Below are 14,165 nucleotides of genomic sequence, written 5' to 3'. Positions count from 1 at the left end.
GAAGCATTTTTTCCCCACTCTGTTTTTCCCCTTGGTGGTCTGACAGGAGATCAAAAAGAGGTTTTCAAAATCACGAGTGGGATGGATGGAGTAGATAAACTGTTACGGCTCATAAAAGAATGAGAGGGCATAGACTTAAAGTGATGTGCAAATGAAACAAGGGAAACGAAGGAAAAAGAAACTTTCATACAGTGAGTGGTTCAGATATGGAATACACATGGAAACGTGGTGGATGCAGGTTCAATTGAGGCAGTCAAGAGCATTAAGTGATTATTTGAATGAAAATAATGTGCAAGGGTATAGAGGAAAAGCAAAAACTTGGCACTAGGTAATGATGCTCATTTGAAGAACTAGTGCAGGGATAAGAGGCCAAATAGTCTAATCCTCCTTCATAAAGGTTCTGCAATTACCTTACTCCTTTTACATCCTGTTACATCACCTTTGCAAACTCATTTGCTCCACCTGACTTACTCTAAGTCATAGCAAACTGAATAGGGACCTTTCTGCCTCAGAATGATTGAGATGAAATTTCAGAGCCTGAAAACAAATGCTGAATATCCCCTTGCTAGTGCTGGAAAGTGTAATAATAATGCTGAATCCTAGCTCAGGTAAATACTCCATTTGAGGCAAGAAAGTAACAAAGATTTTTAAAAGAATATGTCGCATTCCTTATCAATTTATTTAATCTCTAACCAAACAATTATAGAACATGGGATGGAATACTTCAAAAGAGATTCCAAAATGTGTACACTACCAAATTCAACAGATTGATCAACACAATAAATTTGTTTCAGACAGAAATGCTGCAAATACCCAACAGGTCAGTCAGCACTGGTCAATAGAAAAATCATAGTATTTGCGGTGCAATCTTTCAAATGTATAGCATTATTTGCATTAATATTCTAAAATTTCTTCCATTCAAGGTATCAAAAGAACGATTTCTAAAATGAAGGCAAAAATTGTTTAGTACAGGATTAAATTTGAAGAACTTAATTGCGAAAAGCCACAAGTGCATAAGCTAAAGATATTTAAAAGATTTCAGCAGACATTAAAATTGTAATGCGACTGTTAAGAATTTTTAAAAATAAAGGTATTTTAAGTATCTGAGCAAAGTGACGCTAATAATTATTCAAATGAAAATTTCCTTTGTCCATCACTAATCAAAGAATCAATATTCTGGAAAGAGTCACACAGTGATCTTACTGGACATGTGTTAGTACAAGGGTGATATGGAAACATTCATCCAATGGCAAAATTAGCTCACGGATTATTAATTAGAAGCTAGAGTTAAATTATCTGAAACTTATGGTAGAAGTGTCGTAGTAAAACAATGCAATGTTTTGTTTAACCAAAGTGCAAAAATTAAAATCGAAACATGCACTAACTTTTTATCATGGTGCATCTTGCCATGGTGAACCAGGTAAAGTGGTCTGCTCATACCACTGATGTGAAGTTTCTCTTTGGGGGATTTCTGTATCTTAGAGCCAAACGAAGCACAGTTTCCACCAGAAGAGCGACTGTTCCCACAATCACTACCGCTTCTGTTTTTTGAGAACGTGGAAGAATAAGAGTATATCGAGGTTGGAGGAGTCACAGGTGGTTTGTTTGAAGTACCGTGTCTTCTTTCTGTGTACAGAGAACAAAACAAATCAACTTCTAGCCAAAAACTAGAATTACCTATCTAAGTTTTAGTTATGAAATATTAATCCCAAACTAAGTCTTGTCTCTTGGCCTGTTTCAACACCTGAATAAAGATGCAAGATCTTTAATGTTCTGAATATTGCAATGGAGCAAATCCCAATTAGCCTTTTGTAGCAAGTTGTACTGATTCAAGCTAATTACTACTAATGTATCGGCTTAGGAATGTTTATTTTTGAATATAATGCATCCTCTTCAATTAAGATTTGTCGTTTTCTGCTTGTCCAATTTCAAAATGTAATTAAAAACAATGGTGATATAATTTCTCCAACTAGCAGTGACTCCAACAGTAGAAATTATTGGAAAAGCTCAGTAGGTCTGGCAACATCTGTGGAGAGTATTCATGTTTCAGGTGGTGTGACCCAAAATCTTAACTCTTGATTTCTCTCCATAGATGCTTGAGCTTTTCCAGCAATTTTTGCTTTTGTTTCTGATTTACATCTTCAGTTTTTACTTAGTGATTCAACACTTACTGACAGATCTCTTGAATACTGACTCAATCGGTTTTGAAATAGACCAGACTCTTGCAAGGAAACCAAATTTGCAGCAGTAATTTCTAAGTTACTTCAACTTTATCAAAACTTAATACAAACTTTTGTCGCTACCTCAAAAAAGGTAACTTGTATTGGACACTCCAAAGATAGCAAGTGCCAGTTTCAGGCAAGTAAGACAAGCTTTAAAAACTTGTGTGAATCTTCGTTGACAATTTAAGAAAAAGGTTCAGCAGCTAGAAAATTCTGAAATGCAAGTTAATAATCACACACATTTAAGCTTACTTCCTACTCTGATGCTGTGAATCTGTACCACAAAAGAGAGTCTTTTCCATTTTATTGGTATATGTGGTATTGGGAAAATACTAGTTTCTTGAAATAATTTGTAATGATATATAAAATACTTCAATATAAGACCAACAGGTTTATGCTAAAAGCAGGAATAGATCAAAGGCTAAAGCAGCTTAACTATAAATTTGCCTGAACAAAGATGATTGCTCAAGATTATTTTTAGGGCTAGTGACAATTCTTGGGCAAATAACTGAATGTTGGTAACTGTCCTCACATAAGATTAATGTCAGGTCTTACCAGGTAGAACATATCCAGTTTTGTGTGTGCAAGAAAAATGTCATCATTTCAACATTTGTTCCCATGAAATCATCACTATTCAGTTACTGTTTAAATCAGCCCTTGCTCAGGACCACTATGATAGTATGGCCAAATTCAGGAACGCTTCAGAATCATCAGCACATAACAAAAGATTGCCTAAAAACTTGTAAGTGTCTTATAGCTGCATATTAGAACTACAGATGCTTAAATTTATAGCACTGGAAATTGAAAAGTTTGCATTTATATCCTACATTATCTTAATTATCTCACATTTATTATTGCAATGAAAGCAATTACTTTGATAATACATTAAAAATTGTGAAGTGGACATGTACTTTTGATGGTGCAGCCTTCAAAAAGTGATCAAATATTTAGGGAAACAACTCATTTCCTTCCCCAATTTTAGACTGAGATAATTTACATTTAAAACCTAATTACTCTGTGGCAGAACTGCCTCCAACTTGCTCCATCTAGCCAGCTTTCTGAAGTTTTGATACTGATCTCAGTTTCAGAATGGGGAGTCATAATACAATTGTAGGATTTCATATTTACAAGTAAAATGGTAACAGACACCAGCAGGGAGGAAAAATGGCATATATTGCATATTTTAGTCTAGTGGTGAACCATCTCTGAAGATCAAGAAACATTGTTACTGTGGTTTTTTCCTACCATCTCCTCTTCTCAAAGCATCACAAATCTTAATGTCAGAAAACAAAGAACTGCAGATGTTGGAAATCTGAAACAAATACAAATTGCTGGAGAAACTCAGCAGATCTGGCAGCATCTGTAGAGAGAAAGCAGAGTTAATGTTTAAAGTCCAGTGACTCTCTTTGGTTTCAGTTTAGGTCAGTGTGTGGCTATTATTCGCCTTTTGATAAACACAAGCAGACAACTGAACTACATGAAACATCACAGCCAAGTTCACTTTTCACCTCAGCCAACTTTCAAAAAGGAAGCCTAATAGATACAATTTTCTGCCACCCAACACGAGCAATCAGGTTTTAAGGTAAAATCTATCAACCTACTGATTCTGCAGGAACTGATTATCAACCTTCCATCCTAAACCCTCAAAAAGAGAGTTTCCTCACCTAAATGGCTTACATGTACAAGAATCTTGCATATTATAACATTTTGTACATTTTGTTGTAAATATCGTTGCTGAAGCTTTTAAAATTTAACTAAGTGTACAAATTTTTCTGGCACTGCTAATACGCCAAGGATCAGAATTATCATTTCACAGAATCAAAAATATCACAATTTAAATACATTGGAGTCGCTGCCTAATTATGAAAATGTAAAAGAAAAATGTATTGCTATATTCTACAATTTCTTGTAATTACTGTCTGCCATAGTCATTAGTTCTATTCCCCACATTCACTTTTGAGATTCAATGGCATTATCATAGCTGAATCCCACTATCAACATCTTTGGGGTCACCACTGACCACAAACTGAACCAGCCATATAAATACCGTGGCTAAAAAATATCAGAGGCTAGGAATTCTGTCATGAGTAACTTGGTTCATATCTCCCCACAGACCTATTTAACACTTACAAAGCACTAGGCTGGATTGTGGTGGAATGCTTTCCACTTGCCTAGATTGGTATAGCTGCAACACCCATGAAGCTTCTCATCAACCAGCAAAGCAGACCATTTGGGTGATATACCAGCCACCACTTTCACCACCATTTACTCTCTTCACCAACAACACATTGTAGCAGCAGTGTATACCTTCTACAAGCTGTACTGCAACAACTCCATCTTTCAAAGCAGTGACCTCTTACCACTGACAGCAAGGGAACATCAATAACTGCAAGTTCTCTTCCAAGCTTCACACCATCCTGACTTGGAACTATAATCATCATTTCTTTGCTGTCAAAATGCCAGGAACTCAACAGCACAGTGGTTGCACCAATAATCCCAAAGACTAGATTTTCAAAGGATGCTCACCACTACCTCCTGAAGTCCATTTAGAAATGGGCAATAAATGCTGACCAAGCAGTGAGTTCATATATGAAGCGAAAGACTACTTTTAGATTACACGCAACTATAAGTAGTTCAATCCCCCTCTACTCCAAAGAAACAAAACTCAACCTATTCATTTTTTTTCCTTTTGGCTAGGTTTTTTCAGTGCTGACAAGTTCCTTATAAATTTCCATCCCAATTAGTACAATCACGTCCTTTCTACAGTTTGGTGATGAAAGCCATAGCAGTCTACAGTACTCTAGCTTTAATTGAAGTGTTTTATACAGTTCCAGAACAGCCTCTAAAATAAAAAAGAAGAAGAATTGCAGATAGTGGGAATCTGAAACAAAAGAAATTATTGGAGAAACTCAGCAGGTCTGGCAGCATCTGTGGAGAGAAAGCAGAGTTAACGTTTTGAACATAGTTACCAGTCAGTCCAATTCTGAAGGGTGACTGGACTTGAAACATTAACTCTGGTTCTCTTCACAGACCTGTTGAATTTCTTCAGCAATTTGTTTAAGAATAACCTTCCTGCCTTTAATGTACATATCTCAACTAATAAAGGTAAGTATTCACAATAGTTTTGATGCAACCTTATTTATCAGCTCTGTTTACTTTCCCAGCTTACTTTTGCAGCAAATGTTCATACTTCACGCTTTGTCCCCTCACTCAAGGTCAGTGACACAAATTGGAAGTCAACAGAGACTCAAGCACTGATCCATGTTTTGCCCGATACATTACAGCCTTGTCAATGGCCTGGCAATTTCAAGATTTCCCCAAATAAATATTCAGAGAAAGGGTCATTGTTGACCAGTGAATATGTTAATAATTCAGATCAGCTTCATGAACACAACTGTTTTAACATTGTGGTATCAGGTCAACATCTTGCCATCATCTACATAAAGAATGCAATGGGCGAGCACTCAACACGAAAAACTGAGCCCTTGTCAAGACCAAGCAGTCTGGTTGATTCATACTCATGTCTTTGAACTAAACAAATCAGACTTTCCACGATTAATGCATTACAATGGAAGTTAATCAAAGTTAATTTTTGTAGCACCTCCCAGCAAATGAAACTCTTCCATTATGAAATTATTTGCTCAATATCCTTCATGACATACTATCATGACTTGAATATTTACAGCTGTTCCTTCACTGAACATTAGAAATGATTAGCCTAACATTTATACCATAATTGTCAAAGTGAGGTGACTTGTTAGCATGAACCATGATGCTCACATCGGGCTGTACTCTCTGACATTTCATTACCAGGGAAGTGGAGAATGAAACTTCCTTTCTAAAGGCCCAATGGCATCTGGTTGAAGTGTGCAAGTGCAAGTGCAGTGAAGAGTTCACTAAGCCACGTGAATGGTCACTGCCACATTTTTGCTTTTATACAGCAATAGCTCCACATTATCAAAGCAAGGCATTTTCACTATGAACTTCTGAAGACAATTTACCTAATATTCACAACTATATACACAATAAAAAAAATTGAGTAGAGCTGCAATATGGGTGTGAAAAGCCTCAGTTTATTTTCATGTTACTAAATGAACAATTTGAAATGAAGCTCTCTGTGGGGGAGAGATAAAGGCAGCATTGAATGATCTAAGTAATTACCTGACAGATTTTTCTTCAAAAATAAGAGACTGATTTCACAACTGTTATAGTCAGCTATCCTTCAATTCCAGGATGCAGTTTACTCAGGGTGGCAAATTGCAACATGCAACTGAACAGACAAATTCAAGTATGGGCCTTTGGGCCCAAGAGGCAGGATAAACCACAAAAGAGAGAGAATGCCATACAGGCCTCAATAAGGAAAATCCATGAACATCAAGTGGTGTACCAATGAAGGGCTTCTGATTCAAGAAGCTGCTGCTGTGCATATATCTTTGAGGTCTGTGCAGAAACAACAAAAAAAATTTTCAGGAAATTTTTGACGAGTTCAAGACCTGCTCTGCTACTATTCAGTCTCATCAAGATGTAATGATTCAAGTAATGACAATAGAATCACCAAAATCAACACTGTCAAGCGTCAGGTGTTTCAGAGCTTCTTTGTTTGTCTTCGCCCAGAACACTGGCCATTTGAGTTGAGAAAACATGACCAAGTGATGAAGACATATAGGGTGTAGGTTTGCTCGCTGAGCTGTAGGTTTGATATCCAGACGTTTCATTACCTGGCTAGGTAACATCATCAGTGGCGACCTCCAAGTGAAGCAAAGCTGTTGTCTCTTGCTTTCTATTAAAATCTTTCTCCTGGATGGGGTTCCTGTGATTTGTGGTGATGTCATTTCCTGTTCGTTTTCCGAGGGGTTGATAGATGACACCACCCTCTCTCCCTCGTAGCCCTACACGTGGAGGAAAAAAAGAATGCCATTTCGACTGGGACAACACATCTATCCTGGGACAGGCTAAGCAAAGACATGCCAGAGAATTCCTAGAGGCCTGACTCTCCAACCACAACGCCATAAACAAACACATAGATGCCATCTATCAACCCCTCAGAAAACGAACAGGAAATGACATCACCACAAATCCCAGGAACCCTATCCAGGAGAAAGATATAAATAGAAAGCAAGAGACAACAGCTTCGCTTCACTTGGAGGTCGCCACTGATGTTGCCTAGCCAGGTAATGAAATGTCTAGATATCAAACCTACAGCTCAGCGAGCAAACCTACACCCTAAACTGCAACCTGAGCTACAAACCTTCACAAATGGTGAAGACATTGATGGACTAGTTTCAAAGTTGTTTTTGTTGGAATACTTGTGGAGGTGGAAGATACTGATATTTGTATGAATGTGTTTGATGGTCCTCCCAATGAATCTGGAGAATGAGGCATAAGCATTGATGATGGAATTTCTCTGGCTTTCGTGTGTCACAGGCAGTCCATGTTTCACTGCTATACAGTAATTGTGGTGACATCTGCTCTGCACACCGAGACCTCTGCATGTGAGAGGAGTTTCAACCAGTTTGTTCACAGATCTAAATCCTAACTGCCTTTAACTGTTTCTTCTCTTTGGCCAATATGTGTGTAAAATAATATGCTTTTAAAATAGTTAAATCAGAGCAGGTTTTAACCAGAACTTACATCACTGTATGGACAAGTCAAATATAGACCAAGCATAAAAATTTAAATTTCTTAGGTCTTCCAGTTTATAATCATAGAATCAATCCAACTTCGTTAATTAAAACGACTTGATTTGTACTTAAAATGCAAAACAAAGTTGAGAAGTTATTAAATTGCCAGGATCCTAATTACAGCAGCTTCTACTTGCAATAAATAAAGGTTTAAGATATTTAATTGGCCAGTTGAAGTTAATGCAAATATATAATTAATGCCATATGGACAAGTACATACCAGCTGTAATTCACTGGCACTAAAAAATGTTTGGACTCCAACTTATAATCCCCAGATAAAGCCTAGAAAAAAGTTAACAAATTAGGAAGCATTAAGTAGCCACGTTTTCAACATTTTCAGGGTAACGTTGCAATTTTATTGTTTCCCTGTTGACTATTTAACTTACAACAAATGTGAATCTGAAAATATAATGTACAAAGAAGCAGTCATGAAAAAATATTTTAAAACAATTAAAACTAAATGCATCACTTTGATTTTTTTAAAATTGTGTGAAAATATTAGTCTATGCACAATCAAATCATAGCCACGGGAAATGAAACAGACCAAAGAACAAGAGAATTACAACAAAGACTGAAGCTTCAAATTACAAGTGAATGCACAAAAAAGTTCCAAAATTTATGAATAGCCTTATTTAGATTAACAATTGAAGTTAAAGAACAGGTTACTATATTTAGATATCTGGCTAGACTTCAGCAGTTAATTATTAATATTTATTAAATTGATCTAGCCATGTCAATAAGTAGCCACCTTTTCACAAATAAAGGGAAGCCAATCCTTTGAGTGTTGTTTTTTTTTAAATCAATTGTAAAAAAGGCACTTTTGTACTCCCAAACTTGACCAGTTACATTTCTTAGCATAATTTTATCTTAAAAACCCCACTACTGCTCAGTACTTCACCTTATTCTTTCATTCATTCTACTGTATTTTACTTCAAGAATTGTAAATACTCCATCTAAACTGCTTTAAAAGCATCCTGCATTGACCAAAATCGTACTGTTTAGCTGTTGTGTTACTTCAGTTCCATGTTACTTCAAATGTTCAGAAGAGATTTTGAGTTACTGAAACATGACTAAATAATGACAATCCAACCACAAAAAGGTGAAACTTGGAAGATTTACAAGGGAAATTTTACCTTTTTTCCAAAACATTAAAACCAAGAAGAATTTGAGACGGATTAGTGACCCTGCGATTAAAACTGTACTTTATTGCAGAGGAGACAAGGACATCTAGTTCTAAGCAGAATACATTAAAACTGCGTCAGGATCACATTAAGATTGTCTGGAGTTAAAATTCTAGATGGTAAACATTTAGTTCCCCGAATGTACTTTCAATCCATTTAATTTTCAGCATCTTCAGAATACCATTTTAATACCATATAGACAGCATTCATTCGATGCCTTATCGTCTTCCACTTGCATTTCAATCTGTTCATTTAATGCCTCTTGATCTTTTATTCCCATATCCAATAATTTTAATCATTTCTTTCTCAATCCACATTTTTATTCTAATATTTACTTGATATGGCTTTGTTTCAATTTTTCTAACCTTCATCTGTTTTAAAAGTACTTTCAATACAAAAGATAAAGGGCAATAAAAATTGACACACTGCTCTTCCATTTGTCCAAGTTTCTGAAAATATGAAAAGCTAAAAATATACCAGAGTTAAAAATTAAATTGGAAATTCTCAAAATGTTAACTTTCCAACATCTATATCAACAAAATATTCGGGAAAAACAAAACAAAAAGTGGGTGTTATGCAGGTCGTACAATTAGAGCACAATTTTAAACAAAAGCTTTTAATGAAATTGCACTTTTGAAAAGATTCACCCGTGGGATGTGAGCATCACTGGCTGGCCAGTATTTCTTGCCTGCCCCTAGTTGTCCTTCAGAAGATGGTGGTGAGTTGCCTTTTTGAACCACTGCAGTCCAAGTGCTGGAGGTACACACAAAACCGCTATTAGGGAGGGAAATCCAGGATTTTGACCCAGTGAAGGAATGGTGATATATTTCTAAGTCATGATGGTGAGTGGCTTGGAGGGGAAACTTGCATGTGGTAGCATTGCTATGTGACGACTGCCCTTGTCCTTCCAGGTGGAAGTGGAAGTGGAAGTGGTCATTGATTTGGAAGGTGCTGTCCACGGACCTTTGATGAAGTTCGGCAATGTGTTGAACAGTACACATTGCTGCTACCAAAGGTGATTGATGGAGGGAGTGGATGCGATGCCAATCTGGAAGGCTGCTTTGTCCTGGATGGGGTTTGGAGCTGCACCCACCAGACAAATGGGGAGTACACCATCACACTCCTAATTTGTGCCTTGTAGATGGTGGACAGGCTTTGGGGAGTCAGGTGGTGAGTTACTTGCTTCAATATTCCTAGCCTCTGACTTGTGCTTGCAGCCATTGTATTTATATAAACTGAGTAACTGGATGCTGACAAGTTCAGTTTAGTTTCTGGTCAACGGCAACCCCCCCCAAGATGCAAATTGGACAGATTCAGCGATGGTAATGTTGTTGAATGTCAAGTGGTTTGATTATCTCTTCCTGGAGATGATCATTGCCTTGCATTTGTTGGACAAAACCATACTTGCCACTTGTCCAAGTTGGGCGAACACTACTCATGTCCTATTACATTTGAACATAGACTGCTTCATTACTGGAGGAGTTATGAAATGGTGTTGAACCTTGCGCAGTCATCAGTAAACATCCCCACCTTATAGTATTTTTGGTGGGGTGGGGGTAGGCCATTGATGAAAAATCTTAAGATGTTTGAGCCTTGAAGGTTATACTAACTTTATAAAAGTACAATGTCAATGTCAAAAAAGCATAATTTAAAACTGAAGCAATTCCTGGGTAACACAAACACCGAAAAGGGTGATCTATCCCCATGCTCAAGGGGATAGGTCAACCAACTACACCATACCCACCAATAAGTATGCAATGCTTCCTTGTGAATTATCTAATTGCATCAATAGATACAAGAGAGGAGTCTGATTACAGACACCACAGTAGTACCCTGAAAGCCCATTAAATGAAATTCAATTCATACATTGTGTATGCATTTTTTTTCAATTTTAGGTTACCAATTTCATGTGGTAATATTTGTTCCAGTTCAGAAAGCTGAAAACCAAAGTTAACACATCAATAGCCAGAAGTCATTCAACTTGATGGGTACTCACACATGTGGATTGAGATCAAGGAAAACTATCAGGCCATGAGGACAATACATTTACAGGGAACTTTCGTTCACCTCCTCAAAATTTAAATTTGTTCTAACTTCAAATGCAGCAAACAATTCTGACACAGTCTTGCAAAAGCAATAAGTCTTGTACTAGAATAGCTCCTTCCACAACAACAGGAACTTAGCAAGTAGCATTTATGTGCTACTAAATAACAATACATGCTCAAAAATTCAAATTTTAAAATGGATAAAATGAGTCAGCACAGTTGACAGTTTATAAACATAAAATTCACTATGAAAGCTGATGGAATAAAATTAGTAAGTTACAATGAAATGGTGTCAACCACAATTGCAGTCTCATTTTGCATACTCTTTCTTTACCATGAAAGATGCCTCATTTGGAGATACATCTGATCTCCAAAGTTCCTAGGATTGCATAGAAGTTTACAGAATTGGAGCTTTGGTCATAAAAGCACTGGCAATTTACCAAAATGAAAAGAATTGAGCAAAACATTTCCAAAAGCCAGGAATAAAACAAGAAGCTCTCATCACAACTGAAAAGACTTGGCATGAGTATAGTCAGTAAGCCACAATCTAGAAGATTTCTAATTATCTTGAAATAGTCATACCTGTTCAACTGAATGCCTTTTTCATGGCATCACACTCAGTAAAAGCACTGCTGCCATTTCTGAAAAGGTGCTGCTTTGAAATATCAAAAAACTTTCCTGAAGAAAACTGAGCACAAACAGTACCTTGGATTAAAAAAAATGAGCAAGTATAAAATGTCACAGCTGTAACGTTAAACTAATTCCAGATTTCACAATAGTGCCCGATGTGGAAACATACTTCCTCACTGTGGAACACTGCCAAAGCAAGGATGAGGATTCTCAAAGTTGCTGCTTCTTTAGATATTTACTACTTTGGATTTTCTGGCCAGTGAATTATTTTAAATATTTTTTTGTTGGAGAGGGGAAAATGGAGTAAGGAGGCAGCAAGGGGTCAAGGTTGCGAATGTATTTTTGAAAAACTTCCATTAGTACATGCAAAAGAGAAAACATCAGCAAACTGGTATTGTTCTTTGGTTACTGGCAGTTAGTCTGCTAACTACTTTGCTGCAAATGGTTGGAGGGGGTGGGACAGTGGTGGCCGGGTGAAGAGAGGAGAGTTACTGGTTCTGCGCACCATTTGTTTCTCCCAACTCACTGTATTTTCCCCCCTGGATCATTCCAGAATTCCACCAAATTTCAAGAAATATCTTTCTTAGAAATCAAAGTACATATTCTGTTCTTTTTCATGTGTTCAACAGAGTTTTGTTTAAAATGGTTTGCATTTTTATTTCATAATACATACACAGGGGAAAGAATGAGGCAATTGTGGCTCCCAATACATCAAGGGGTCCTTAACCACCTGGAGTTGAAACTCAATGCAAAGAAACTAAACCCTCCAACAGAGCTTTTAAATTCAACAAAATGTAAGTAGTTATCAATTAGTTTTGAAACAGCATCATGCTAAATGTACATTAATCATCAGGTACCAGCCTTCTTTCATTTATCAGAAAGCAACAGGAAATACCGGTATCCAATGTTTTTGAGTTGTACAGTGCAATGGAATAGCACCACGATAGATCTTGGAATTCAAAACATCAACTGAACAGGTAAAGGTAGTTTAGTGATATTTGACCATAGTGACAAAGACAAATAAGGTGAGCTAAATTAAGGCAAGAGGGAAAATATTTCAAAAAGGACCTGAGGCGTAACTTTTTCATGCAGAGGGTAGTGCATGTATGAAATGAGTTGCCAGAGTAAGTGGTGGAGGTGGGTACAATTACAACATTTAAAAAGCATCATAATGAGTATATGAATAGAAAGGGATTAACAGAGATATGGACCAAATGCTGATAAATAGAATTAGGTCAGATTGGGATATCTAATCAGCATGGATAAGCTTGTTTCCATGCTGTATGACTATGTTCAAACTCCACATCAATAAGCCTCCACTACTTTTGGATCATCCACGTCAAAAACAATAGCGCTTCTGACATCTGGAGGTCAAACGCTCACGATAACAAATAATTCAGGAGTCAAAAAGGAAAGCATATAAACATCTGAGAATCCTCTTTTTCCTTTCTGAAAATGGGATGGCTAATAAATGTTAGCATAGCCAGTGAGGCCTATGTTCTATGAATGAATTAAAAAAAAGGAAAGCTGAATTTCCTCCACTTGAAAGTATAAGACAATAGCATTGAGTACAAATTTTTCAATCACTTGGATTGAGACTCACTCACACATCATAATATTTACAAAATGAAGTGGAAAAACAGACCAATGATGGGTATATGTTCTGTATCCTTTCCTAAGTAAATCAATATATAAAAGTTTAGGGGTTACAAAAATAATGAAAAAGGGCAAAAGAAAGGCTCAGTTTCTGAATGAGCGTAGCATTCAAAACATGATGAATTGATAGCATAAATAGAAATAGTGAACTTTTCATTATCCAGCACTTATGGGACCATGAATATCCCGAGTGATCGAATGTTCTGGAAAATCATGAAGTCCACATAAACAAATGTAAAAACGTATACTAAGTATTAGAACCATAATACAGGGGATGTACACATCACTCTTATACTTTATTTACAGACTGACTGCCTTAAATAAAATGTACCAGCAGAGAGTCTTCTCACCCATTGTTTGCTGTAAATAGTTAATATAGCCATTACAGAAACATGGTTGCATTATGACAGATTGGGACTTGAATACTGAAAGGTATGACATTTAGGAAGGATAGAAAACTAGGAAAAGATGGAGGGGTATCTCTGTTAATTAATGATGGCATAACATATTAGAGAGGGATCACCAAAATTTCGGAAATATGAACTTTTGAAGCCTGGGTGCATATAGACATTTAAGTTGAGAGAAATACCCTCACAATCCCTCAAGAATCCTCAGTACTCTGTAAGATCAATGCTGCCCCACTGAACTCATCTCTACCTACCTTGACTGTCCTATCCCCCCCCAGTCCAAGAACTCCCCACATACGTTCGAGACAACACCCACGCCCTCCACCTCCTACAAGTCTTCCGT

General features: G+C 36.8%; 1 protein-coding gene across 2 annotated transcripts in view; it reads right to left on the bottom strand.

Annotated features, from left to right (window-relative positions):
• LOC132822361 (ataxin-7) overlaps positions 1 to 14,165 on the bottom strand; it is a 136,277-nt gene that overhangs the window by 21,855 nt on the left and 100,257 nt on the right. For both annotated transcript variants that reach the window (XM_060835665.1, XM_060835664.1), the window contains exon 4: positions 1,386 to 1,626. In XM_060835665.1, the coding sequence (XP_060691648.1) occupies positions 1,386 to 1,626 (241 nt within the window). The remainder of the gene's footprint in view (positions 1 to 1,385; positions 1,627 to 14,165) is intronic.

Source organism: Hemiscyllium ocellatum, chromosome 14, assembly GCF_020745735.1.
Source record: "Hemiscyllium ocellatum isolate sHemOce1 chromosome 14, sHemOce1.pat.X.cur, whole genome shotgun sequence".
In the NCBI taxonomy this organism is placed as follows: Eukaryota; Metazoa; Chordata; class Chondrichthyes; order Orectolobiformes; family Hemiscylliidae; genus Hemiscyllium; species Hemiscyllium ocellatum.
This window is presented reverse-complemented; position numbering and strand designations above follow the sequence as displayed.